A 25,448-nucleotide genomic window follows, 5' to 3' on the forward strand; every position below is an offset into this window, starting at 1 on the left:
ATAAGTCATGAGTGTAAATGTAAAATATCTTTAAAAAAAAAACCCTTCAATTTCCCACAGACAAGCTTAAGAAAGGTATTAACAATTAATCATATTAACATTTGTATAGCTCTTAGAATTTTTGGAGCACTTTAACATCTCTGTAAATGCAATGAAGATAGCTTTCTACAAAATAAAAATGCAATTGGTGTGTAGGTAGGAGGAAAGGTTAAATATTAGAAGCAGATGAATTTGCTCAGCAAGTCAAAATATTTGATTCATTTGTTTGAAACAAAATAGCTCAGATGATATACCTCTGATTGTCTGCCTTCTTGGGCAGAAAAAGGGCAAGAATAATTTCCATGTATTTGTATCAGCAGCTAGTTCATAGTCGGGGAAAGAAAATCCGGAGCTTTATTTCAAGGAAATCGAACATATTCACAAACAGACTTTTCTACCTCTTCCCAGGAACAGGCTCCTCATCCTGATGGGTTGGTTCTGCATGAATTCATCTAAAGCTGGGGGGCAGGGAGCCTGGGTGGCTCAGCCATTAAGCATCTGACTTCAGCTCAGCTCATGATCTCACAGTTTGGGAGTTCAAGTCCCACATCTGGTGAGCTCCAGCCCCGCTTCGGGTGAGCCCTGCTTTTCTCTCTCTTTCTCTCTCTCTCTCTGCCCCTCACTCACTAGTGCCCTCCAAATGAACAAACAAACAAACAAACAAACAAACATATATATATAGCAAGCAAGCAAGCAAGCTGGAGGGGAAAAGTGGTTTAGATAACTGAGCTCTGGGCAGAGCAGTGAATAGTGCCATCCTTTGTGTTACTGCCCTTGGATTTATCTTTGATTCCTCCTTCCACTCCGTCAAGCTGCCAAGGCCCACTGATTCTAACTCTTCTATTCTCTTACCTCAAGTCTCCTTCTTCTGGTTCTGTAATCTTCGCTGAAGTTCCGGCTCTGATGCTACTAACCCACCAACGGGTCTCCACTCCCAATCTACTCTTGACACCTTTACCAGTCTGATATTCCTAAAGTTCTCTTTGTAACCTTCAGTGGGTCTTTCCTGACCACCAGTCGGTATAGACTTTGTGAATGGCACTGTGATCTTCCGCACATGACCAAACCTATCATACCAGCTTCTCTACATATACTTCCTGATCCCAGGTATACTATACCACTTGCTTTCTTTCTTCTTAGTCAATGCCTACCTTTACGTCTTCTGAACTTATAACTCTTCCTGGGGAAACCCTACGCATCCTCCAGGCTTTGTCCTTGCTGTCCGCCCCATCAAACTTTTTCTGACTCTCCTGTAACTTGACATGCCCCTCACTCCTCTGAACCATATCATTTTGCTCAGCCCTCTCCTACGACCCTTATGCTATGTATTTCTTGCCCTTCTCCCCAGGGGCGGATGGGGAGCCCCCTGAAGGCAGGGACTGTATTTTGTCTTTACTGCGTCTCCTGATGGGTTAGCACAGTGTGTTGCTTATTGGAGATACTCAATATCTGTTGAACTGTGAAGAAAACGGAATGTGTTTTTTATAGAAAATATGTGTGAAGGCAGGTGAAGTCATCCTTGGATCAAGTGTCTAAAAAAGAAGCAGGCCTCCAGTTCACTCAAAATACAATTACTCACTCTTTTAACGAGCAATCAACAGCCAGTAAATTACTCAGCCAGTGCATGTAATTCAAAGCTGTAACATACATAAGTATGAGTCATGTTGGCAGCTGGGCAGTTCTGTCCTGCTTCTAAGGTAGAGAACATTCATCTGAAAAGCCTGTGGAGCACCCACAAGAATGAACAAGTTAACCACAGGGTCAGATGTCACAGCTGGACAAACAGCCCCAAAGCTTGGTTTCTAAGTTTGGCAGGTGGCTCATTTAAACGTCCGATGGAAGCAAGAAAACAAGGCTGATAAGGTCTATCTGCCAAAGCTGCAGAAAGTCAGCAACACCAAGCCAGTCTCTGGTGGGCTCTGTGTAACGTATTTTCCGTGAGGGATGAGCATGAGGGACCCTGTGTCTGTGTGATATGGATGCATGCTACGTTTTCAGTATGTTTCCAGTAAAAGAAGAAAAGTGCTAATATGCAAATTGGATAAGACGCCAAATTTAGGGATGTTTTATTTGTTGTCAGTCTGTTTATAAATTCTTAAGACTATTTACATCCTAATTTATGAATAACTCTTAGAAATTATTATTCTACACTGAATTTTCAGTGTTCAAAGAGGAACGAAGCCTATCTCTCTTTTTTAACTCAAGTTTAAAAAATAATCTGGGGGCGCCTGGGTGGCGCAGTCGGTTAAGCGTCCGACTTCAGCCAGGTCACGATCTCGCGGTCCGTGAGTTCGAGCCCCGCGTCAGGCTCTGGGCTGATGGCTCAGAGCCTGGAGCCTGTTTCCGATTCTGTGTCTCCCTCTCTCTCTGCCCCTCCCCCGTTCATGCTCTGTCTCTCTCTGTCCCAAAAATAAATAAACGTTGAAAAAAAAAAATAAATAAAAAAATAAAAATAAAAAATAATCTGGACTCAGTTAAAAAAAAGTTTCCGGGGGTTATAATGTTTTGAGTATTTTGAAGCATAAAAAAAAAGTTTTCTCACTAACATAGAAATATTTAAGAGGGGCTTAGGAGCATTTGATGAGATAGCCTTGGGTCCTTTGGCTTGACTGGGGACACAACCCTTACAAGAATGATACACAGAAACATGCAATATCCTATTTCTAAGCATTTATGCAAGAGAAAAGAACATGGAAAACAATCAGCCTATGACATGAAAGAAGGAAGGGAGGGAGAGGAAAGTAAAGAAGGAAGGACAGATGCAATGAGGAGAGCAAGAAAGAAAGGATGGGGGGAGGGAGGGTGGGAGAGACAGAGAGAGAGAGGAAGGAAGGAAGGAAGGAAGGAAGGAAGGAAGGAAGGAAGGACGGACATTATAGGAGAGCAAGGAGGACCCAGAGAGATGGGAGGTTCCAGTCGCAATTGCTGTGTCTAAAACATTTATCAAAGGAGAGGTGAAGGCTTTGCCATCATGGAAGGTACAAGTAGAAGTGAGATGAAGATAAGGCCGCGTGTGACATTTACATTTTCCAAAAAGCAACAGAGGACCTCAAAGTTAATAGTAACTGAAAATATTAAAATTTTGACATGAAGATATGTGATCTGAAGAAAGTGCCACCGCAATAATACAAAAATAATAATAATAAAGTCAAGAACACTTCAGTTTCTTTCTTTCTTTTTTTTTTTTTTTAAAGAAAGGCAGACTGCCACGTGCAGCGCCTCATTTGGATGTGTCTGGAGTCTTGGAAGCTTGACTACCCTACGTTCTCCTACAAATGGACCTTGAGAGCTTGTTTGGAGGTTCTAGCAGGGGAGCGCAGCTACTCGTATACCCTTGACCGAAGAACGGTCCTCCTCTATCGGGGAAGGTCGTCCTCTTCGACCGAGCGCGCAGCTTCGGTAGGGACGCACATGGAGCGGTGAGAGGGGAAGGGGACACCCGCCTAGACAGCCAGGTCAGCCGAATCAACCCTGGCGATCAATGGGGTGACAGATGTCGCAGCCAGATCGCCCTCACATCCCAGAACACTTAAGTTTCTAACACCAGGCCTGTGAAAAAACACTTTTAACCTATTACGTCATTTAATTCTAGTGCCAATCCTGGGAGACAGGTGTTGTTAGACCCATTTTAAGGATTAGGTAACTGAGGGTTAGAGAGGGTAAGTAACTGATCTAAGATCTCACATCTGGTAATGGAGCCAAGGATTGAACCCAGCAGATTCCATTCATTCATTCACTCATTCATGGTCTCAACAGATATTTACTAACTGGGTGTCAGTTACTGGAAGCAACTGGTGAAGAAAAGAGATACATTCCTTACTACCTTATCATGTAGTAAGAAAGACAGTCAATAAACAACTAAATAAATCAGGATCTATATAAATTTGATCAATTATAAAATTAGACAAATACTATGAATGAAATGGCCAGAGAGCGGTATTAGAAAATAAAGCATGGCATTATCAACTAGGCAGCATGGTTGGAGAGGTTCCACTGAGACCTAAACGATGGCAAGGAGCCAGCCACAAGAAGGGGAAAAGCATTCAAAGAGGAGGGAAGAACACATCAAAGAGACCGGAAAAGGTCAGCCTGGCTAGAGCATGCTGGGCCAGGCGGCACAGTAACGAGAGGAGGTCGTCAAGGGAGGGAAGGGTTGAGGCTGCTGGTTAGAAGTCGGGGTTATATTTAAGTGCACTGGGAAGGCAAAGCATTGTTGTAGATAAGCTAGATCTTCGTGGTTCAAAATACCACACTGGCTTCTTTTTTTTTTTTTTTTAATTTTTTTTTTTTCAACGTTTATTTATTTTTGGGACAGAGAGAGACAGAGCATGAACGGGGGAGGGGCAGAGAGAGAGGGAGACACAGAATTGGAAACAGGCTCCAGGCTCTGAGCCATCAGCCCAGAGCCCGACGCGGGGCTCGAACTCACGGACTGCGAGATCGTGACCTGGCTGAAGTCGGACACTTAACCGACTGCGCCACCCAGGCGCCCCGCACACTGGCTTCTGTGTGAATATGGAGGAGGAGAAACCATGAAGGAGACTCCTACAGGATTCCAAGGGAGACGATGGTGGCTTGGACTTGGGTGGAGGACTTGGGTGAATGCACCTCAGAAATAATCTGAGACATATTTTGGTGACAGGAGCTAGAAGCCTTGCAGATTAGAACGGATGTGAGGGGTGAAGGACAGGGAGACACAGAGGCGGACGCTAATCCTGTGTGCTTCTGCATTATAGGACATTTGATTTTCTTAGCATATTTCTCATATGGAAAAACGAGCTAGATTTATATTGGTGTTTTTAACAACCTTTTATAAATAGTTCACGTGCTAAAAATCTCTGTTTCTACACCTAGCTCACCCACTGACTGTAACGACGCACTGAGGCATATCACCTGTGAAAAGACATACGGTGAGGTGAGGTGAGGTGAGGTGAGGTGTGGTGGAAAGATAGGGCTTTCACACCAAACCACCTTGCGCTGAACCACGGGGCAAATACAAAGAAGTCAGAGCTCCAAGCTTCAGACTTTACTTACACAGGTAAGAACTCTCTCACAGTTTGGTTGTGCGAATTAAGAGAAACTATAGTAAGTCCTGGCAGGGAGTAGAAAGTCAATAAATGTTACTCGCTGCCCACCCCCTTCCCTTCCCTTCTCAGTGATGAGAATGCCATCAATAGGTTCTCAGAGAACCTTCTACAACATAGATCAACAGTATGATTAAGTGCTATATTTTAGTTAACTGGGACACACTCCAGATAAGGGACTGCAGAGCCTCTTCTGGGTCCTAAAGAATACTGGCGTGGCAGTTCCAACTCTGTTAACAGCCACCCTTAGCCCCTGACTGGGGAGGTACAGGACACCCAGTTAAATTCAGGCTTCAGATAAACATCAAAGTATAAGTATGTCCCATACACTGTTTGGGATATATTTAGACTGAATGTTTTTCGTTGTTCATCTAAAATTCAAATTTAACGGGTGTCCCTCTATTTTTATTTGCTAAATCTGGCAACCTTATGACTAGGCAAGCCTCTACTTTGATTTGGAATAAATTGAACCCGGATGATTCTTCCTTCACAGTCCCTTGAGATGTTCTAGCTCTTCTCTGGAAAAGAGGTTAGGTATCTCGCCACCATGGTTCTATACTTCTATTCCTTCAACTTTCTTTGCACATTTCATTCACCCCATCTCACTCTTACAATAAATATATGAATGTCCAAAGTCTACTAAGTAGGACTATAGAATAGAATAGAATCTTTTCAGTGACAGTGACAAAAGAATGCTGTTGTGGGGTCTGCACGTGTGTGCATAAAGGTGTCAACCTCTTAAGATAAAGATATATGAACAACACAGCAGAATACATTGAGAGTTTTCTAGTAGCATGGAATTAAATTTGCATCTATGTTAATGGAGGCTACTTAGATCCTGTATGAGTAGAATCGGTTCAGAAAAAGGTTTGAGTTCATCCCATAACCACTGTCTATCACAAGTTAAGAGCTGGAAATCCTGTATTTTAAATCAAACTACATGAAAATAATGTGAAAGTTTATCTGTTTGGGCGCTCCTTTTGCATATGCTCAAGAGTTTCAATTTTCAGTTGCAGCACTGAGAAAAAGAATTAAGGGAAACATCAGTATCTAGTTAATTATGGAAGACATCTAAAGCAGCGTTACTATTTGTTATTATTCCACAACAAGACAAGGAGCTTGATCCAGAATGAAAATCAACACATCAAGAAAGTTTTGTCATTAAAAAATTGTCACTTGTACTAAACAAAGTATTTAACAGTTGGTTTACACTTTGGTACAAGTTCACGTTCTCATTGTGGATTGGTAACAAAAAATTCACGGACCGGTGCCAGTCCAGTGACATTTGCGTAGCACTGATGTAAAACCCCCAGAATTTTAGATATCATACCTTCAATCTAATGGCATAAATGAAGTGATCTCCTCCTTCTGGCCATTTTGCGGACCGAAGAGCCTTTTACCTCCTTGAAATAAAGGCAAAACTATTTTCTCCATCCTAACAACCTAACTAAATATCTATCAAAACAATAGTTGCCCCAGTTTTAGAAAGAAGAGGATGTGTGCTTACTCTTCTTGTCGTAAGTCATTGACGCTGCGGTCCAGTGAGATCATGTCACTTGCCACCATGTTAAATCCAAACTCTTTAATGCTGGCTTGAACTGCATGTTTGAATTCTGGTCCCAAAACCAATGGCTTGGCTTTCTCTCCAGGGCCACCAACCACTCCATGAGGCTCAGGTTCTTTGGGTTCAAAGTTACCGAGGATCCCTGGGCGTAGCACAGGATCTCGGTAGGTGAATGTCTGAGGCTTAAATGTGAGATACTGCCTCTGTATTATGTCTTTCTGGTTATCTCCTCCAGCATGGCGCTCTTGTTCATTTCTCGCCTTGTTTTTTCTTCTAATAGACTCTAAGTCCACTTCTACTCCTTCAACATGAGGCCATGGTACCACAGGTTTGAATCTGTCATCCCCAGGAGCTAATCCATTGCCTCCTCGGTTAGGCATGGGGTTATTGACATCTCTGTCTTCCTATACAAAAGGGAGGGGGATATACAATGAGTACATGAAGGCAAACCACAGCAGAGTTTATGATACGAATTTTCATGTTCATAAAAGGTTGAGGCAACAATAAAATGATTTAAAATGTTAAACAGAAGCAGGCTATTGATCAGGACTTCCCATTAAAAGATATCTTTTGGTGGGGGGAGGACATTCCAAGAAAGACTCTTTCTTTGCCTTACCATTCCAAAATAAATGAATGGATGCATTTTTTTTTTTTTACTTCTCCCCTTCTAAAACAAACTTTCTATCAAAGACTTCTTAATAAAGCACATAGTTATGGATTAAAGCAATGGGATTCTAGGAACTTTGACAAAAAAAGGACATTTAATAGGTCATGTACAATATGTGGTTTTCCCAGATGTCTGGTATATGATAAATAGAACTATTTGTCAGTAATACAGCCATATGGTGGCAGTGGTATTAGATGCCACCCATCACTAGGCTGGCTTCGTGCCTCTAATGGCAGAGGGAAAGGCAGGGATATGCAGTCAACAGTCAGTATTTTCTACCGAGTGAGAGTGTAGCTGAATTCAGAACTATAAAAAAATGAACAAAAACGCTAATGACTAAGCAAGTCAGTTCAGGCTTTTAGACCACACCCAATACCTAGTTTGCCCCATTCCAGAGGCAGCCCAAGTCAAACCAGCTTTTGCACATCAGGATATTCCTTAAGGGCTGCCTCGCTTTTCTGTGTGGACCTTCCTCATCACCAATGCCAAGCTTTCCATCAGAAATCCTGAGTGCTTCTGCTTCTGAGCTTTTCTATGTGAAGTTTTTGCTAAATCACTACCGTTCTTTGCACAGAGCAGTGTTTCTCAACATTAGCATCACCTCAGTGGCTTTAGACAATCCTGAGGTCTGTGTCCCACCCCCCTCAGGCTTTGTGATTTAATTGGTCTGGGCATTCAGAGTTTTAAAAGCTCCCCAAGTGATTTTACTATGCCTCCAAGCTTGAGAACCTCTACCTTAAAGGAAGAGCTGCTAGCTATAATTAGACAAGAGGATTATTGAGTATGCACAGCTGGGGAGGCAAGGTGAACTTAGAACTGCAAAATAGGCTAGCAGGTCGGCCGTTTCACTGCACACTACAATTATCTGATTCCTTCACAGATTCATAATCGAGTTAGTGCCATCGGACCAAGATGTGTCGACAGTGGTAGAGCTACCTTGAAGAGTTAAGTTAAAGACTTTAAAGAGTACAGAAGGTGCCAGGTATGATGTTGCGGCATAGGATGCTATCTGCTGGCAGTTTTAGAAACAAAGATCTCTTCAGAAAGCCAGTTAATCTGGGTTGCTCAGGGGGTTCAGTCAGTTAAGTGTCCGACTCTTGGTTTTGGCTCAGGTCATGATCTCGGGCTTCATGGGTTCCAGCCCCGCATCGGGGTCTCTGCTCCCAACGTGGAGCCGAGTTTGGATCCTCCGTCCCCCTCTCTCTCTGCACCTCCCCTGTTCATGTGCTCTCTCTCTCTTTCAAAAATAAACCAAGAAAAAAAAGAAAGAAAGAAAGAAAGCCAGTTAATTCAAATGTGAACTTAGTTCAAGAGTTGGTAATAAGGGCTAACGATTGATTTGAGGGGTGTCAAAAAGGAATTTAAAAAAATGTCTTTGTTTAGGTAATGTAAGCACATGATAGAAAATTCAAAGGATCTAAAAGGGCATATACTGAAAAACAAGTTTTCCTGACCCCCCCTTCTATAGAGGCAACCATAGCCAGCACTCAGTGAATCTTTCTAGAGAGGTTATATGCATGTATAAACGTACATATGTATATGTAACACAACATTTTAACATGGGACATAGATTTTAATTGGCTCATTAATTAAAAAGGAAACCTGTACGATGTTACAAGTGGTTCAAAGGTGAATCCAAAGAACAAATATCTAAATATCAAGAATAGGGCGCCTGGGGGTGCCTGGGTGGCGCAGTCGGTTAGGCGTCCGACTTCAGCCAGGTCACGATCTCGCGGTCCGTGAGTTCGAGCCCCGCGTCGGGCTCTGGGCTGATGGCTCAGAGCCTGGAGCCTGTTTCCGATTCTGTGTCTCCCTCTCTCTCTGCCCCTCCCCCGTTCATGCGCTGTCTCTCTCTGTCCCAAAAATAAATAAAAAACCTTGAAAAAAAAAAAAAAAAAAAAAGAATAGGGCGCCTGGGTGGCTCGGTCGGTTAAGCGTCCGACTTCGGCTCAGGTCATGATCTCGCGGTCCGTGAGTTCGAGCCCCACGTCGGGCTCTGTGCTGACAGCTCAGAGCCTGGAGCCTGTTTCAGATTCTGTGTCTCCCTCTCTCTCTGCCCCTCCCCTGTTCATGCTCTGTCTCTATCTCAAAAATAAACGTTAAAAAAAAATTTTTTTAAAAATATCAAGAATACTGCAAAGAATTTACAAATAGACACAAAACTGGTAACATCGGTTAATATCTACGAGGCAATAACCAATTGTACTCCACGGTACACAATTTCAATTTCAGGGGACAAGAATCTTTTGCATTACCATCAGTTTTCCATCATTTCTAGCACTGTAAAACAGCCCAAAGATACTGAAAGGGCAAGATAACCTAGAAGCTGAGCCAGATAGTACACCTAGTAATCTTTTGGGCCCATTTCAAAGCTTTTCCAGAATGTTCCTCCTGTAACACAAAACTAATTATAAAATTCACACTCAGCCTGATTACAGAAATGTGATACCTTTCTTCAGGCATGTGTAGGTAGATAAGGCTTCTGGATCAGCGTTCTAATCTTCACACACCTCAGGAGCAAGGACTTAGCTGGAGCCTAACCTGTGAGCCCTACTGATTCTGATGATGGAAAAAGTGTTCCATGTCTCCAATTCATCTCCTGGCTCTTTCCAGAAGAGAAGTGTTGTGGCAGTGTTGTAAGGAAATTCAAATAGAAAAATCATTACAAAACTCTAAGATACTGGACCCAAACTGTTGATGTTGAACGAAGTATAGCACATACAGAAGAAAGACAGTCTCCCCAACCCCGACTTTTCACATCAAGACTCTAGTGAGTCATTAACTGGAAAGGTAAAAAATGAGGAGAAGGAAATGCCAATAAATACAGAAAAGTAGATTGGACAGGTCATTGGATGTCAACATCCATAACCATAGCATCCACTCTGTATGTTGCCTAAAATTCCATAAAGGGAAAAGTGCATATTGGAAGAGTATGGCACACAATAGTACCTAAAATCTTAGTATGTGAATAAATGCATACTATGGTTTAAGCTGGCTTATGCTAACGGAAAACTTGCAAATTTAAATATTTCTCAAATTCGCCCACCCCAACAAGAGAATATTTAACGGATTTAAATGTCATGCTTATCTTCCTCCAAAAGTTGATCTTTTCTTTGATTTAAAGGTTCTCTTATATTCCACTCTTGGTGTCCTTTCTAGTTCTGTTAGAAGTCTACCTATCACTCCAGGGGCACCTGGGTGGCTAAGTCGGTTAAGCATCCGACTTCGACTCAGGCCATGATCTCACGGTTCATGGATTCGAGCCCCGCATCGGGCCCTGTGCTGACAGCTCAGAACCTGGAGCCTGCCTTGGATTCTGTGTCTCCCTCTCTCTCTGCCCCTCCCCAGTTCACACTCTGTCTCTGTCTCTCAAAAATAAATAAAAATGTTGAGAAAAATATTTAGAAGTCTACCTATCATTCCACCTTTATTCTGGGTTAGGTCATTCTTTTCCAAGCATCACGACCCGATTTACACTGACCATTCCTGCATCCCATTTCCTCAGCCCACATCACACTTCTATCTCCAAACCTTACAGTTGTTGCTTCCTAAATTTCTACTTGTATCATTCTTATTATATCTACTTATATCAATCTGGCACTAAATTTCTACTTATATCAATCTAGTACCTAAGTTTAAGATACCCCAAACTGAACTTACATTTACTTCACATCACAAACCCATTTCAATTACTGTCTTCCCTACTTTGGAAACTGGAAGCACCATCCACTCAACTGATCAGATCCAGAGCCTGCATTTCATCCACAGCTTCTTGTTCTCTTTTATCTACCCTACTGGTATCCAATCAATCACTAATACCTATTAATTCCTATTGTCTTTGTAGCTCCTGAATCTGGCCACTTCTGTCCATTACCCTCACTGCCACTGTTTGAGTTCAGACCACCCTCACTTCTTAACAGGATTACTATAAAAGTGATAACTGATGACTATGAACACTATGTTCTAAGTATTTCATATATATTTCATATATATTTCATATATTTCATATATTTCCTATATATTTCATACATATATTTCATATATTTCATATGTATTTCATATATATATTTCATATATGTATTTCATATATGTATTTCATATATGTATTTTTTTTCACCAAGAGTTGGTTCTGTGATTACCATCCCTATTTTACTGATAGAAAATCTGACAGAGGGGCGTTTGGGTGGCTCAGTCAGTTAAGCGTCAGACTTCAGCTCAGGTCATGATCTCATGGTTCGTGAGTTCGAGCCCCGCATTGGGGTCTGTGCTGACAGCTCAGAGCTCGGAGCCTGGAGCCTGTTTCGGATTCTGTGTCTCCCTCTCTGTCTCTGCCCTCCCCACTCATGCTCTGTCTCTGTGTCTCTCAAGAATGAATAAACGTTAAAAAAAAGAAAAACCTGACAGCGAAGTTACTTAACATCAGAATCAGTACATGGTAGGGCCAAAATGTAAATCGAGAAGTCTGGCTCAAGAGTCCGTGCTCTTAACCACTCTACTGTAGTGCTTCTCATTTTAATGCATGCACTTACTGTCTCTCTTCATTATTTATTCTACACAGCAGCCATAGTGACTTTCCTAAAATTCAAATATGACCATGTTACTTTCCCAATTTACAACACTCCACTGCTGGTCCACTTCCCTCAGGAGAGTTTATATTCTTTAACCAGGTTAATAAAGCTTTTCAGGGTCCAGCCTGCACTTACTTCTTCACCATACCCTCTAGAGGAGGAGTTAGTTAGCTTTTTCTGTAAAGGGTCAAGTAGTGAATGTTTCAGACCTTGCAGACCACAGGGTTTCCAATGCAATTATTCAAGTCTGCCATTATAATGCAAAAGCAGCCACAGATACATAAATGAGTGGGTATGGCTGTGTTCCAATAAAACTTTACTTACAAAAAGACAGGCAGTAGGATGGATCTAAAGCCACCACTCCCTCCCAACCCCTGCACTAGACTAAGTTCTGTGAAAAGGTAGGCGCCATGTCTAAAGTGTGAACCATCACATTCCCAGTGCTTACCCTGGCACATAATTCCTCAATTATATTTACTGAATAAATTAATGAGTCCCAAAATTTCTCCTTTGGTTATGAGAGAGACTCTAAGAAGAAAAGGAAAAGAGAGAATGGAGAATATGGAATGGGGAAGAGGGGCTTGGATCCCTCCAAGCCAGAAAAACTGAACTTGCTCACTTCTTGAAGCCTGTTATGTCATTAAATCTGAAAGCAAATAGGAGAATGGTCTAACCCCAAGTCAATTAAAAATAGTCATGTCAAATCTTAATGTTATAGGATTCAAAAAATGGCCACAAAGCAGTGTAACACTCAATTTCCCCGAGAAGGAAAACTACATAGTACTTCTTCCTGAGAGTGAATGAGAATCAGTAGATGACTTTGTGACTCACTGGCACTATATCATCTTCATAAGCACAAGCTGATTTACTCTATGGTCAAAAATCAATAAATCACTGTTGACTAGACATGGAAAAGAGACTCGGTAGATAATTGCTTAAGATCACTATGTTCCTGGGGCGCCTGGGTGGCGCAGTCGGTTAAAGCGTCCGACTTCAGCCAGGTCACGATCTCGCGGTCCGTGAGTTCGAGCCCCGCGTCGGGCTCTGGGCTGATGGCTCAGAGCCTGGAGCCTGTTTCCGATTCTGTGTCTCCCTCTCTCTCTGCCCCTCCCCTGTTCATGCTCTGTCTCTCTCTGTCCCAAAAATAAATAAAAAAAAAAAAAGTTGAAGAAAAAAAAATTTTTTTTTAAATAAAATAAAAAAAAAAGATCACTATGTTCCTAAAGGTGGAAACTAAAAAGGATAATCACTCACCATCAGACGGAAATATGGGATTATCAGAAATCAGGTCAGACTATTTACTTTCCATTTTACAATTTACAAAGTTCCCCCTTCACCCCCAGATTCTACTTATGTGTGGTATTTTTCCAAGATGGCCATGCCTTGGTAGGAATATGAATACAAAGGGATTTAGAGAAATAGTCTTGAGATATAAGCTTGTTTGGATTTCAAATTATAGGTGAACCTAGAAGACTTAAGCTCTCATTGACAAGCTTCTGCAGTCACATGGTTGCCTGAGAAATTATAATTTAGCTTTAGGAAGTAGTCACCACTAACAACATTCACACTATTTGGTTATCATGCTGCATGAGCCACAGAACTTAAAAACATAAGTCAAGGGGCGCCTGGGTGGCGCAGTCGGTTAAGCGTCCGACTTCAGCCAGGTCACGATCTCGCGGTCCGTGAGTTCGAGCCCCGTGTCAGGCTCTGGGCTGATGGCTCAGAGCCTGGACCCTGTTTCCGATTCTGTGTCTCCCTCTCTCTCTGCCCCTCCCCCGTTCATGCTCTGTCTCTCTCTGTCCCCAAAAATTAAATAAACGTTGAAAAAAAAAACATAAGTCAAATTTAATTTTACGGTTTAAAAACCCTCTTGATAAAAAACACTTTTAATTAGAAAAATTACATCAGCATCTTTTCTCTAGCTCCACTTTCTTCTCCTTCTAGGTGAGTAACGGGGACAAAGATCAGGGACAGAGGTAGTAAAAACAAGGAGGTGCCTAAGTTCAGAAGACACAGGGTATGCCTGTAGGCTGGACCTCTCCAGACTCTCATCATATGTGGCAGAAGGTGGGTGGGAGAGTGGGTGCTCCAGCCTCAGTATCCTTGTCTCTCTCTGATTAGCTAGAGCTGGATTCTTAGCTAACTCATCCCTGCTGACGTTTTGTGCTGACTGAATTCATTCACTCTTGCTCCTTTCAGAGGACTGATAGTGACTGCATTGGGGGGCGGGGTCAGTGGCTCTGTTGGTCATGAGAGGGGGGGCAGGGGTCAAGTGATTTGTCTCTGTTTAATTAGAACTGAAACTAGAAAAATCCAAGGTTAAACTGAGACCTTACCAGTCCTTCAATTCCTAAGAGGTTCTCCCTTATGGCAAGAGACCTATTCCAAGTATGTTTGAAGACCCATAAACTAGGAAGAGATTTTAAGGCCAATGGCAAGGCCTCTGTTAGCAACTCGGGTAGAATTGAAAATGCAGAAGGGTGTGAGGGTGTGTATCACCCTTCTGAAAGAAACAGACTCACATAGTAGGGATTTCTATTCTCTACCCCCCTACAACCCCTTTGTAAGTACCAGGCCAGGTTATAAACCAAAAGGTAACAGAATAGAGAAAACAACGTTTGACATCACAATAACGGCCCCACTGAAAGAAATCCAGGTCAGCACCTCTAATACTATGTTAGGCTTTGGCAGGGTAGCTACTAGTCACAGGCTAAGTACTGTACAATAAGCCAGACTGACCCAGACTTCGTCTAGGCACCACAACATCGAGACTAGACCGTGGAGACCAGCCTATCACATATAGCTAACGGTTAGTCCTTTTATTTTCTCTCAAAACTTACGATACCTACGGCAACCATAGTTACAAATGGGTAAGTTAGTGTGGTTGTTCTAACCACCTAATGGAAAGATTTTACCAGGTTTATATGGGGGCATTTTGAGTCAATTCAATGCCACTCCTCCTTAACCAAATAAGCAAAATACAAAGTGCAGTATATAATACAGATCTATCCTGTACTATTGTGAACACTACTGAAATTAATAGGTGTTCTCCTAAAAAGTTGACTAGGTCATAATTTGAACATTTAGTCATCATAATAAAAGAGAGATTTCCGTTATAAAAGAGCCTCCCAATAAACTCCATAGCTGTGCAACTAGTCGGTTTTTGCAGATTTGGATTTCCATGCATATCACATGTTATTTCTGCGTTGACATAATTTTCTGAAGATCTCTGCACATCTTGAATAATCACGGTCAACTACAGAATATCTGGATATGGCAAATTTTAAGTCTTGGGCTCTTTTCAAAATTCAAAACAAAATTTAGCTCGACCAAAGTAAATGATCGAATTGGTGAAATTATAAAATCTACTTTTAAAAACCAGGTCAATGCATTGCATTTTTAAAGGTATCAGGCTAAAGTACAAAGTCCTCGGTAATAAACATTTTCAACTTTCAACATAGAAGTTCAAACCGTAATTGAATAAAGGGAGAGTTCACATAATATCCTTCTCCATATGAATACTATTATCTCTAATGTTCTATGTCGCAAATGTGAAATGACCATTCAGCACCAGTAGTTCAAGCCAGCAGTTCTAAACTCAGGAATCAGCTCCGGATAAGTGCCCCCGCAGTCCTATGAATATTTCGAACACCGCTCTTCCTGAATTGCCTTAGTATCTGTTTACATGCTTCTCCCAGTCAGACTGAGGGCTCTTTGAAGACAGTGAGTGTGGATCTGCGTGTCCCCACACAGGGTAGACAGTAGGTACCCAGTTCATGTTCGTCACAGACTGAGTAAAGGGAGAACACTGAGCTGTGGGTCATCTCTTCCTATGTTAACGGAATGTAAACGAACTTTGGAGCCACTGTCTTGTGCCACTGCTTGGCTTGATTTAAGCTAGCATTTTGAGAATCCAAATGAAATAACTAAAAACATTACTTTCCCTACAAAAACACTGCAAATCTAAAATTCGAATAATCCTTTTTTTAGTTGCTTCTCTTCTTCAGATTTGGATAAATCATGTCGGCAAGTGAAATTTGTTACTTCATGGAAAATGAGTACTTTATTTAAACACGAGAAAGTAAATCTGCTGGTGTTCATCTTAGTCCTCTAAGCCAATTTATCTTGCAAACGGTTTCCAGCTAAATTTGGTGCTTGTTTTAAAACAGTAATAAGATAGGGCTTCTAAATCAGGTCAGAAAAATATCAGATAATAAATACTCAAGGGGGAATAAATTAAGAGAAATAAGCAACTAAAGGACCCAAATATAGGTTAATGTCTCCACCAGGAAAAGAACAAATTGGTTATCCTTTTACAAAAAACAAAACATTTTTATTTGGAAGACTGTTTAATGGTCCAGACAAGTAACTTGTCTATGAAACGTGAATTTTAAACATCTTTATGCAATCCAAATATTTTTTATTTTCCAGAGACCTTATGAAAATGCATGCCTTAGCTCATGAACTGAGTCATGTATATTTACAGGCTTAAAACAAATACTTCTCTTGTGAATATTTAATATTAAATCTTTAACTGATTTGAACTGAATTTTAAGAATCGAACATGAATATCAAGCAATGGTCAAGAGATCATTTTTCAGTATATTTCAAAATATACTGAACAAAGCCATAGCTGTCAAAGTTTATGCCATCATTTCAGTGGTAAGAGCGCTGATGTCAAGACAAGGCTATAAATACAAGGTACACCAATATCATTTAAAAGCTCCAACTCCCATAGGTACTAAAAGGCAGATTATAATACCTCTTAGAAATCATAAAAGGATGTAGAGAGTAGGTTTTAACTCTCTCTGTTTGGGAGCTAAGCAATTACTGAGTTTTGAAAAGAAAGCTCCTAAGAGGAGCTTTTTCATTCTAAAAATTTTCATTCTAAAAATAGCAAATAATGTTACATAAAATATTTTAATAAAATTGTCAATATTTTACAATAAATATTCTAGTACATTATTGCTACAAAATGACCCGTCTAAAAATAAGAAAGGTATTGAAAAGGAGGAAAAAAATGAGAGCAAAGCAATGAGAGAGAGATTATAAAATGAAATCTGTGCAGATTTTTAAACACATGAATAATTTATGCATGCATATATATGATATATGCACATGGAGAGAGGAAATACACATTTAAAAACCAAATAGCTTAGTGGGATAAGAAATAAGAAATTAATCAGGCTGAATGGACCCTTCAAAAGAACATTACGACATTTCATCAGGTGGAGAAAGGAAGAACTACTTAAGAGCTGAATTGATTGAAAATGAGGTCCCATCTGCTCCTCTTCTGCCCACTCACTTGATGTTCTAGAATCTTCTTTCAGTTTATGCCAATTTTACTTTTTTACCTAGAAGAGCTAAGAATTATTCTTTACTCTCTTTCTTCGATCATCTTCAAAAGAGCAATCCCTACATCAATCCTTGGGGATCACAGTGTTAACACTTTTTCTTAAACCGAGGAAAGTGTTTATTTAGTCCTATCCTTTGATTCATAGTTCCAGTACAATGCACTTCAGAATCAGATACCTGCCAAAGCTAAGCAGTTTAATTCTTAATTCTCCTTCACATCTAGCAATCCCAGGGAAAGCATATAATGATTTCCAAATCCTCCTGAAAACTTTATTGGAAATTATGTCACCAACAGAACCATTAATAATTCTTATGACACCAAGGAAAACATTTTACGGAGTGAGAGCAGAATGAGGTCAAATGCGGTATTTGTGTTGGGAGAGAAGGTCTGTAATACCCTTTTGAAAGCTGAAAAAGCAATGTCCTATTATCCCTCTAGGGGAGAAATTCTAGAATGAATACAGCACTTCCACATGAAGTGTTACTACTTTCTGCAGCTGGAAATGCATAAAACAACAGCCTTTCCTCTAGTGCTTCCTTGCATTGCCCTGAAGCTTGGCTTTCATAACAACTCAGGAAAAGGTACTTTAATGCACAGCTTCAGAACACATACATTTTGACTGGTGTCAGATAATCTTCTCTTGTGAATCTTAAGAAGAAAAATCTCCTCAAGAGCAAGAGTACCTCAAAGTTTTCAGGGTGGAGCTATCATTTAAAAAAATTTTTTTAATGTTTATTTTTGAGAGAGAGAGAAACCAAGTGTGAGCAGGGGAGGGGTAGAGAGAGAGGGAGACACAGAATCGGAAGCAGGCTCCAGGCTCTGAGCTGTCAGCACAGAGCCCGATGCGGGGCTCGAACTCATGAACTGCGGGATCGTGACCTGAGCCAAAGTTGGATGCTTAACCGACTGAGCCACCCAGGCGCTCCATGGAGCTATCATTTTAAAGCGTGACACAACATTTTACTACCACGTCATGACTAGATATCCACTTTAGGAGGATGGGTCAAGGAAACGGATTTTTTTTTTTTTTTCTGTGAGACAGGAAAAATACATTCAGAGTAGACGGAGGTTATTTACGTAATAAACTTTGTCGCATTTTACTTCTCAATTATCAATTACTGATTTCAAGGGAGAATGCTTATCCCATGATGCTCTGGTTTATCCCAAGTGTTTCTTGGCATTCAGATTAGTATTTACATGTGTCATTAAAGGTAAAAGAACCGTTCTTTGAGTTTTCCAAATATTACAGGGCTACCGCCTGCCAGGCACTGCGTGCCCTACCACGGAGAGAGACACAGAGGTGGAAGGGAGGTCTGAGTGGGCTGTAAGTGACTGAATCTTTGCTTCAAAGCAGCGCACGCTCCCCCAGCACGAAGACGGTGAACGGTTGGTAGGCAAGGAGGCAGGGGTAGAAAGTGGAGTTTGGCAGCTATTCTAGACGGAGGCAAAAGCACAAAAGCACAAATGGTTTGGTGTAACGGGTGTAGGGGACATATGGGGAGGTGGCAGGAGAGGAGACTTGAGATACTGGCAGTATCAGAGTGCCTCTTAAGACGTGCCAAGAAGTTCAGGCTTTATCCCCTTAGAAATGGGAGCCCTGAGAGGGAAGCATGCCAGAGCAGAGCTGAATTTTGGAATGAGTACTCTGATGGAGCAAATGAATGGGAAGAGGTGCCAAGATGTTTTCAGTGGGAGAAGAAAAACAAAAGCTTAGAAAATATGGGAGAAAGTAACGCAGGAGAGAATTTCAAGGAGTGGACAACGGGGCTAAAAACTGCAGGCAAGTAGTTACATCAATGAGAATTCCAAGGTCTGAAGGTACGGGCAATGGAGGTATTTTAGTCTCGCTTCTGCAGCATGAGTCACTCACCAGCTCTGTGCTCTACAACGCTGGCAGAGGCCCCAGGAGTGTGGATCTAGAGGGGCCTCGGGACTCCTCACAATCCTCTCCTACCCAGCTGCAGATGGAACTATCCTATTTTCTATCATCCAGAGCACCTGAGGCATTTCTGTGATCCTCCTGTTCTGCCCAAGACATTCCTTTGGAATAGTTTAATTGACGGATGCCAAATATGTACTGAGCACCTATGCTGTACCCGGCTACGGGGCTACGGTGATGCGCAGACACATCCCTGCTCTCGTGGAGCTTTCTGTCCAGTGGGGGACGCACAGAACTAGTCATAAAAATATGCTGTTGTAAGAGCCTTTTGGGGAGGGTTGATCCACCCTACTCGAGGAAAGGCTTCCTTGAGAATGAAGCATTGCTGAGCAGAGGTCTGAAGGAGGAGGAGAAGTGAAGTCAGTGAAAAGAGGAAAGAATATTCAGGGAGAGGACCTGCCACGCAAAGTCTTTATGGCAAGAAGTCTATGGTAAGGAGGGAGGAATACATGCGGCTGGAGTGCAAGCCTGGCGCCAGATGAGGCAGAACGCTAAGTAGTGGCCAGACCAAGCGGGGTCTGGTGTCGTGGTGGTTGACCTTGGTTGTCATATGGGGCCCTGAGCAGCCAGGTAAGTTTTAATGCTCCTACAAGAGATGGGAACATTCTGAAAAGAGCCTACTGGCTGGGGAGTAAGAGAAGAGACTGGAAGGAGGCCAGAGAGGATGAGGGTTAGTTAGGAAAAGGAGAAATTTCATGAAGGGCTGGATATGGGCACTGTCAGGGATGGCTCTAAGGTGTCTCACGTACAACTGGATACTGTCTATTCACTGAGAGGGGAAGCTCTGAAAAAGACAGAAGTTCAAGATGATGATGCCATTCTTGGACATGAGGACGTTACAGTGCTTCTGAAACATTCGAGAGAAGATGGAAAAACAGAGTTTGTATCTCAGTGACTGGACTGGAGAAGATACATTTGGCAGACATCTTTATATAGGTAATAACTGACATAAGGACTTGGATGAGTCTATTCATTGAGAGGCCATGGACCTTCTCCTTGAGAAATCCAACCCTTAAAAGACTGGTGGAGGAGTGTGGGACTACCAAGCAGCCCACATAAGAGGAGGGCTGGATTTAGCGAGACCCACTCCAGTGGCGTAATGGAGTCAACAGCCCAGAGTCACTGGGCTGAGGTGTGGGGTGGCAGGTGTGGAAACGGTACCAGCAAAAGTAGGCTACGTTTGTGAAAAGTCGGCCAGTAAAGAGAACAGAAATGGAGAGGTGGCTGGAGGAAATGAGGTGGGGGGAGAGGTTTTGGTTTGTTTTTAATGGGCAACTCCTGAGCATCTGCAAAAGAAAGGCAAGAGTAAAATATTCAAACACATGTGAGAGGAGGAATCATCAAAGGGTAGGGAGTTTCTGACACTGGGGATAGGTGGGAGCCAAAGCAGAGGTGGGATTAGCCAGGTCAGGCGGAGGGCAGCCCTTCTGTTGTAATGCCAGGGATGAAGTCGGTGCAGACACGGGTACTTTGCTCTTCCTTGGGATCCAAACCCTCTCTGCTGCTGTCTTTATTACTCCAACAGCCTTCCTGATCTAACCTATTCTACTACCTGGAATCAGACTTACCTCTGCTAAACAATGCTTTTCACAGTGCAGGTCAGAGATTTCTTTCAAAAAAAACCAAAACAAAACAAATTGAAAGTCTTCCCATCTTTTTCTAACACATCAGGTTCAAAATCCTTTGCCTGGCCTTCTAACTGTCACTCTTGGTTACTCATTCAAGCTGTCCCCCATACTCTAGTCAGCTGGAACCTTTCAGGAGATCATAAAAGCACATCTTCAGCCCAGCCTCTAGTTTGGTTCACGCTGTCAGCCTTAGCCCCCAGCACTGCCCTGTCGCCCGCCTTTTTCTCTCTAGGGTTCAGTTCCAATTCCTTTGATGAAGATTCTTCTCTGCTATCTGTTCGGGTTCCAGTGATATTTTCCCTCTCATGAATTTTGACTCCTTAATACTTTCATAATTCTCTGATTATCCCATGTGCTAGTGTTTCTTCTCCAATCCGGTGAAAAGCTCTACATGAGGAGAGTATTAGTCTTTCACTCCTTTTGAGCAGTAAGAGTTTGTATTATGTATCTTCCTTTCTCCTAAATTCTCTGACATTTCTATTTTCCTTATTCTTAAACCCATATGCAAAATAACACCTATTCTATAGGAAACATGTTCCCTGGGTTCCATATTTTAGAAGGGAGTTCTGCCTTATGTGGTTTAGACGGATCTTAGGTGAATAGCAATGAGAAGTTTGATTTAAAAAAAGAAAATAACCGGGGGCACCTGGGTGGCTCAGTTGGTTATGCGTCCAACTTCAGCTCAGGTCATGATCTCACGGTGTGTGAGTTCGAGCCCCGCGTTGGGCTCTGTGCTGATAGCTCAGAGCCTGGAGCCTGCTTCGGATCCTGTGTCTCCCTCTCTCTTTGACTCTCCCCTGCTCGCACTCTGTCTCTTTCTCTTTCTCAAAAATAAACATTAAAAAAAAAAAATAACCAGACATAGGTAATTATGTTACATTCTCAGGGGGCTCACAACAATCCTACGATAGGTCCTATAATTTTATTTTCACATTTTATAGTTGAGGTGGTCAAAGATTAGAGAGATTGACATGTCCGAGGTCACATAATTCATAAGTGACTAATCTAGGACTTGAACCCTCATAACTACAAGTCCTGAGCATTTACCCACAAATGCTAAGCTACTTGACATACAACTGCTTGGTGATCACTTCCACTTTCTAGAAATTTATTTAAAAAATTCAGTTGAGAGGCCTTTAAAAATGTTCAACTAATAGACACTTTAATGTCTCTTTATTCTCCTTTTTCATCGCATTTATAAAGTCTGCCTTTGGCAACTTCTTACACCAAAGAAATGGCCCATTCTGACAGTCTAAACAATGAGATCTGCCTTGTCAAAGGCTTTTTCGCTCCTTTAATGTGTTAGATGATTTCCCCTGACAGCGTGTGAAATAAGGGGAAGACATTTTGAACTAATTTTACACAAAGAATTAAATCAGTCTCATAAGTAAGGGCTGAAGTATTTTTGGTCCTGCTAAGCTGACTCTTGTAACCGATGTACTACTGTGTATTCTGAGCTGTTCAAACTCCCGCTAAACAATACTCTTGGCCTTTTTGTGACTAAAAAGCATTGCTACAGCCGTGGAATAAAACCAAATTCCTCACAAGCCTGTGACTGTGGCTTCAGTAATAGTCTACTCTAACCGAAAACTTATCAAATGGCTCCATGAAGATGAGAGAATTCTACCCTCAGGGAGGAGTTTACTCCTACATTTTTCAGGACGTGCTGCCCAGATACAAGACCAGAGCTCCATTTTTTTTTTCCTTTTACAATGTAAGAGGTCTCACTTAGGGAGGGAAAAACCCTCCCAGAGTTATGTATCCACAAACACCACAGTCTGTCTTCTAGGATATGGGAGGGCGCTCACTATGAAATTCCAAGGAGGATTAGGAGTCGCTTATCAAGTCACTGCTTTCAGAGAGGATTCAGGGTGTTTCCCTCACCTAGTCTGCTACAGCATGAGATAGGTTATGTTTACATTAGAACATGAAAAATAGGACACAGTCAACTTTAACTTTCCATTTCTTCCCAGTTCCATCTCTTAATCTTGCTAACCACCATCTTTTAGAAGTGAAAAGCAGTATTCTCATTTTAGCATAACTATGTTTGTAATGCTTACATGTCTTTCTGGAAAACCTTAAAATGATAAACCCAAGAAACTTTTTGGCACTTTGGGAGAAGGCACCACAGCAGCTGTTGAGCAACAGGAAGCAATCCCACCAGTTAGCTGAGAGAAGCCGGTCAAGCAGATATATGCTAAGTTTAGCTGTTCTAACACATTCCAACCAACTTCATTTGGTCACACATAAGCTACCAAAGTAGTACAGCTGAAATCTGAGATCCTTTTGCAACTGAAGGTGAAATTCTGGCAAAAAAATATGTACAGTGCTTGGAATGGTCAAGTCTCACCCAATACCTCAATTTTATTTTGACATAACCTTCTGATGACCCTAAGTCATTTTTGTTTTGTTTTGTTTTTCTATAAACAAGATTTCCCTTTACCTGGCACAATTAAGGTAAACAACACATTTATCTTTGCATCTATGAATGAATGGAAAAAGGAGGCTGTTACTATAGTACATCCAAAGATAGCCTGCTAAAGATAGCCTGCTAAGGTGTCAGTCATAAGCATTGTCAAAGTAGCAAAATTAGCAAAGAACCTCCAAAGCCTTAAGCAGAAAAATGGAACAGATTTTAAAAACAGTGATAAAATCAGCTTATCACTGGAAGTATTTTATTGAATGCTGATTCAATTCACGATGATGATGATAGGGTGAGAAGGAGGCTGAAGAATCCTTACAATGTTAAAAGCGCTATTTCAAGTACATTCCACCCATCTCTTTTCATCCTTGAAATAACCCTTTTAGCCAGGTACCGTCATTATCCCATTCTCCAGATGAGAAAAATGAGGCACAGAGTTTAAGTAACTTGCTGAAAACCATACACTCAGGTGGTAGTAGGGACAGGATTCAAATCCAGGGTCTGTGGCTTCAGAGCCCATGCAATTAACTCTTACCCTCACGGGGGGTGCGGGGGGGGGGTGGGGAAGGCATCCATAAGGTCTTTAGAACTTTTAGCTACATAAAGTGGTAGGTACCTTTAAGATTTTATAAATACCAAAACCTAAATATATTCCTTAGAATCAGTTCATTTCAGAAGTTCATTTTTTTTTCTAAGTTTATTCATTGGGGGGGGTGGGGTGGGGTGGTGGAGAATCCCAAACAGGCTCCACACTGTCAGCACGGAGCCTGATGCGGGGCTCGAACTCACGAATCAAGAGATCATCACCCTAGCCGAAGTTGGATGATTAACTAAGCCACCCAGGCACCCCCAGTTCATTTTAATAAAGTTTCCTTTATGTTAAAACCAATATAATGCTTTTAACAAGAATTCGTAGAAAGATAGTTCAGAAAGGGCTATTTTGTTTTATTTTATTTATTTATTTATTATTTAAAAAAAAATTTTTTTAACGTTTATTTATTTTTGAGACAGAGAGAGACAGAGCATGAACGGGGGAGGGTCAGAGAGAGGGAGACACAGAATCGGAAGCAGGCTCCAGGCTCTGAGCCATCAGCCCAGAGCCCGATGCGGGGCTCGAACTCACGGACGGCAAGATCATGACCTGAGCCGAAGTCGGCCGCTTAACCGACTGAGCCACCCAGGCGCCCCAGAAAGGGCTATTTTAATAGAAGTAAACTTCTGGAAATCCGATTCACACTTCAAAAAGTAGTAGTAACTAATTGAGGCCCACTAGCCTAGGTGAATATCAGGATGAAGGTAAATGTAATATACCTTAGAATGATACACTCATATGATTTTATTTCTACAGAGAAAAAAAGAAATGATTTTCAGTTAGTCACTTTGGCACCTAAGACCATCAAACTGAGCTGCTATGCTTGCTCTTCTGATCTCACAGGGACAGAGAATGGTTTTCAAATATCGTCTCTTTGTCTGCCACTGGCGAATATGAAGTAGATAAAATAGGGCTTTTCAATTTTTTTTTTTCAATGTTTATTTATTTTTGGGACAGAGAGAGACAGAGCATGAACGGGGGAGGGGCAGAGAGAGAGGGAGACACAGAATCGGAAACAGGCTCCAGGCTCTGAGCCATCAGCCCAGAGCCCGACGCGGGGCTCGAACTCACGGACCGCGAGATCGTGACCTGGCTGAAGTCGGACGCTTAACCGACTGAGCCACCCAGGCGCCCCAAAATAGGGCTTTTCAAATTGACACTAAGGAAGAGTTACCACCATCTCTACTCCCTGAGGCACGTGAGAGTTTCTGAGAGGCACCCTCGGTCTGATCACAGGCAGGTCTCACTAAGATCACATTTTCAACAAGTTTCTTGCACAGCTTCTTCAGGCTCTGCTTGTTGCTAGCCTTCTAGAAAGCTAAAAGGCAGTGATGACCTCAAGAATCATAAAGTCTTTTTAGCAACATATCAGTGGTTCTCAATCTTTTTAGGGTCATGAGGATCTTGGACACTCTCCTAGGGGGAAAAAAAAACCCAAAAATCAGTACAATGTTGGTAGAGTTCTTTGTAGAGCCATCTGACTGTATGTATCAAAATCCTTTAAAACGTTCATTTTTTTTTCTCTAACTGCCAGATTTCAGAGCTGGAAATATATCCTAGGGAGATAACTCTAATTACATAAAAGACAG

General features: G+C 41.7%; 1 protein-coding gene across 1 annotated transcript in view; it reads right to left on the bottom strand.

Annotated features, from left to right (window-relative positions):
• Positions 1–25,448, bottom strand: part of GALNT7 (polypeptide N-acetylgalactosaminyltransferase 7) — a 149,029-nt gene that overhangs the window by 59,778 nt on the left and 63,803 nt on the right. The window contains exon 2 of the mRNA XM_030312753.1: positions 6,631–7,091. Within this exon, the coding sequence (XP_030168613.1) occupies positions 6,631–7,091 (461 nt within the window). The remainder of the gene's footprint in view (positions 1–6,630; positions 7,092–25,448) is intronic.

The sequence above is a fragment of the Lynx canadensis genome, chromosome B1 (genome assembly GCF_007474595.2).
Source record: "Lynx canadensis isolate LIC74 chromosome B1, mLynCan4.pri.v2, whole genome shotgun sequence".
In the NCBI taxonomy this organism is placed as follows: domain Eukaryota; kingdom Metazoa; phylum Chordata; class Mammalia; order Carnivora; family Felidae; genus Lynx; species Lynx canadensis.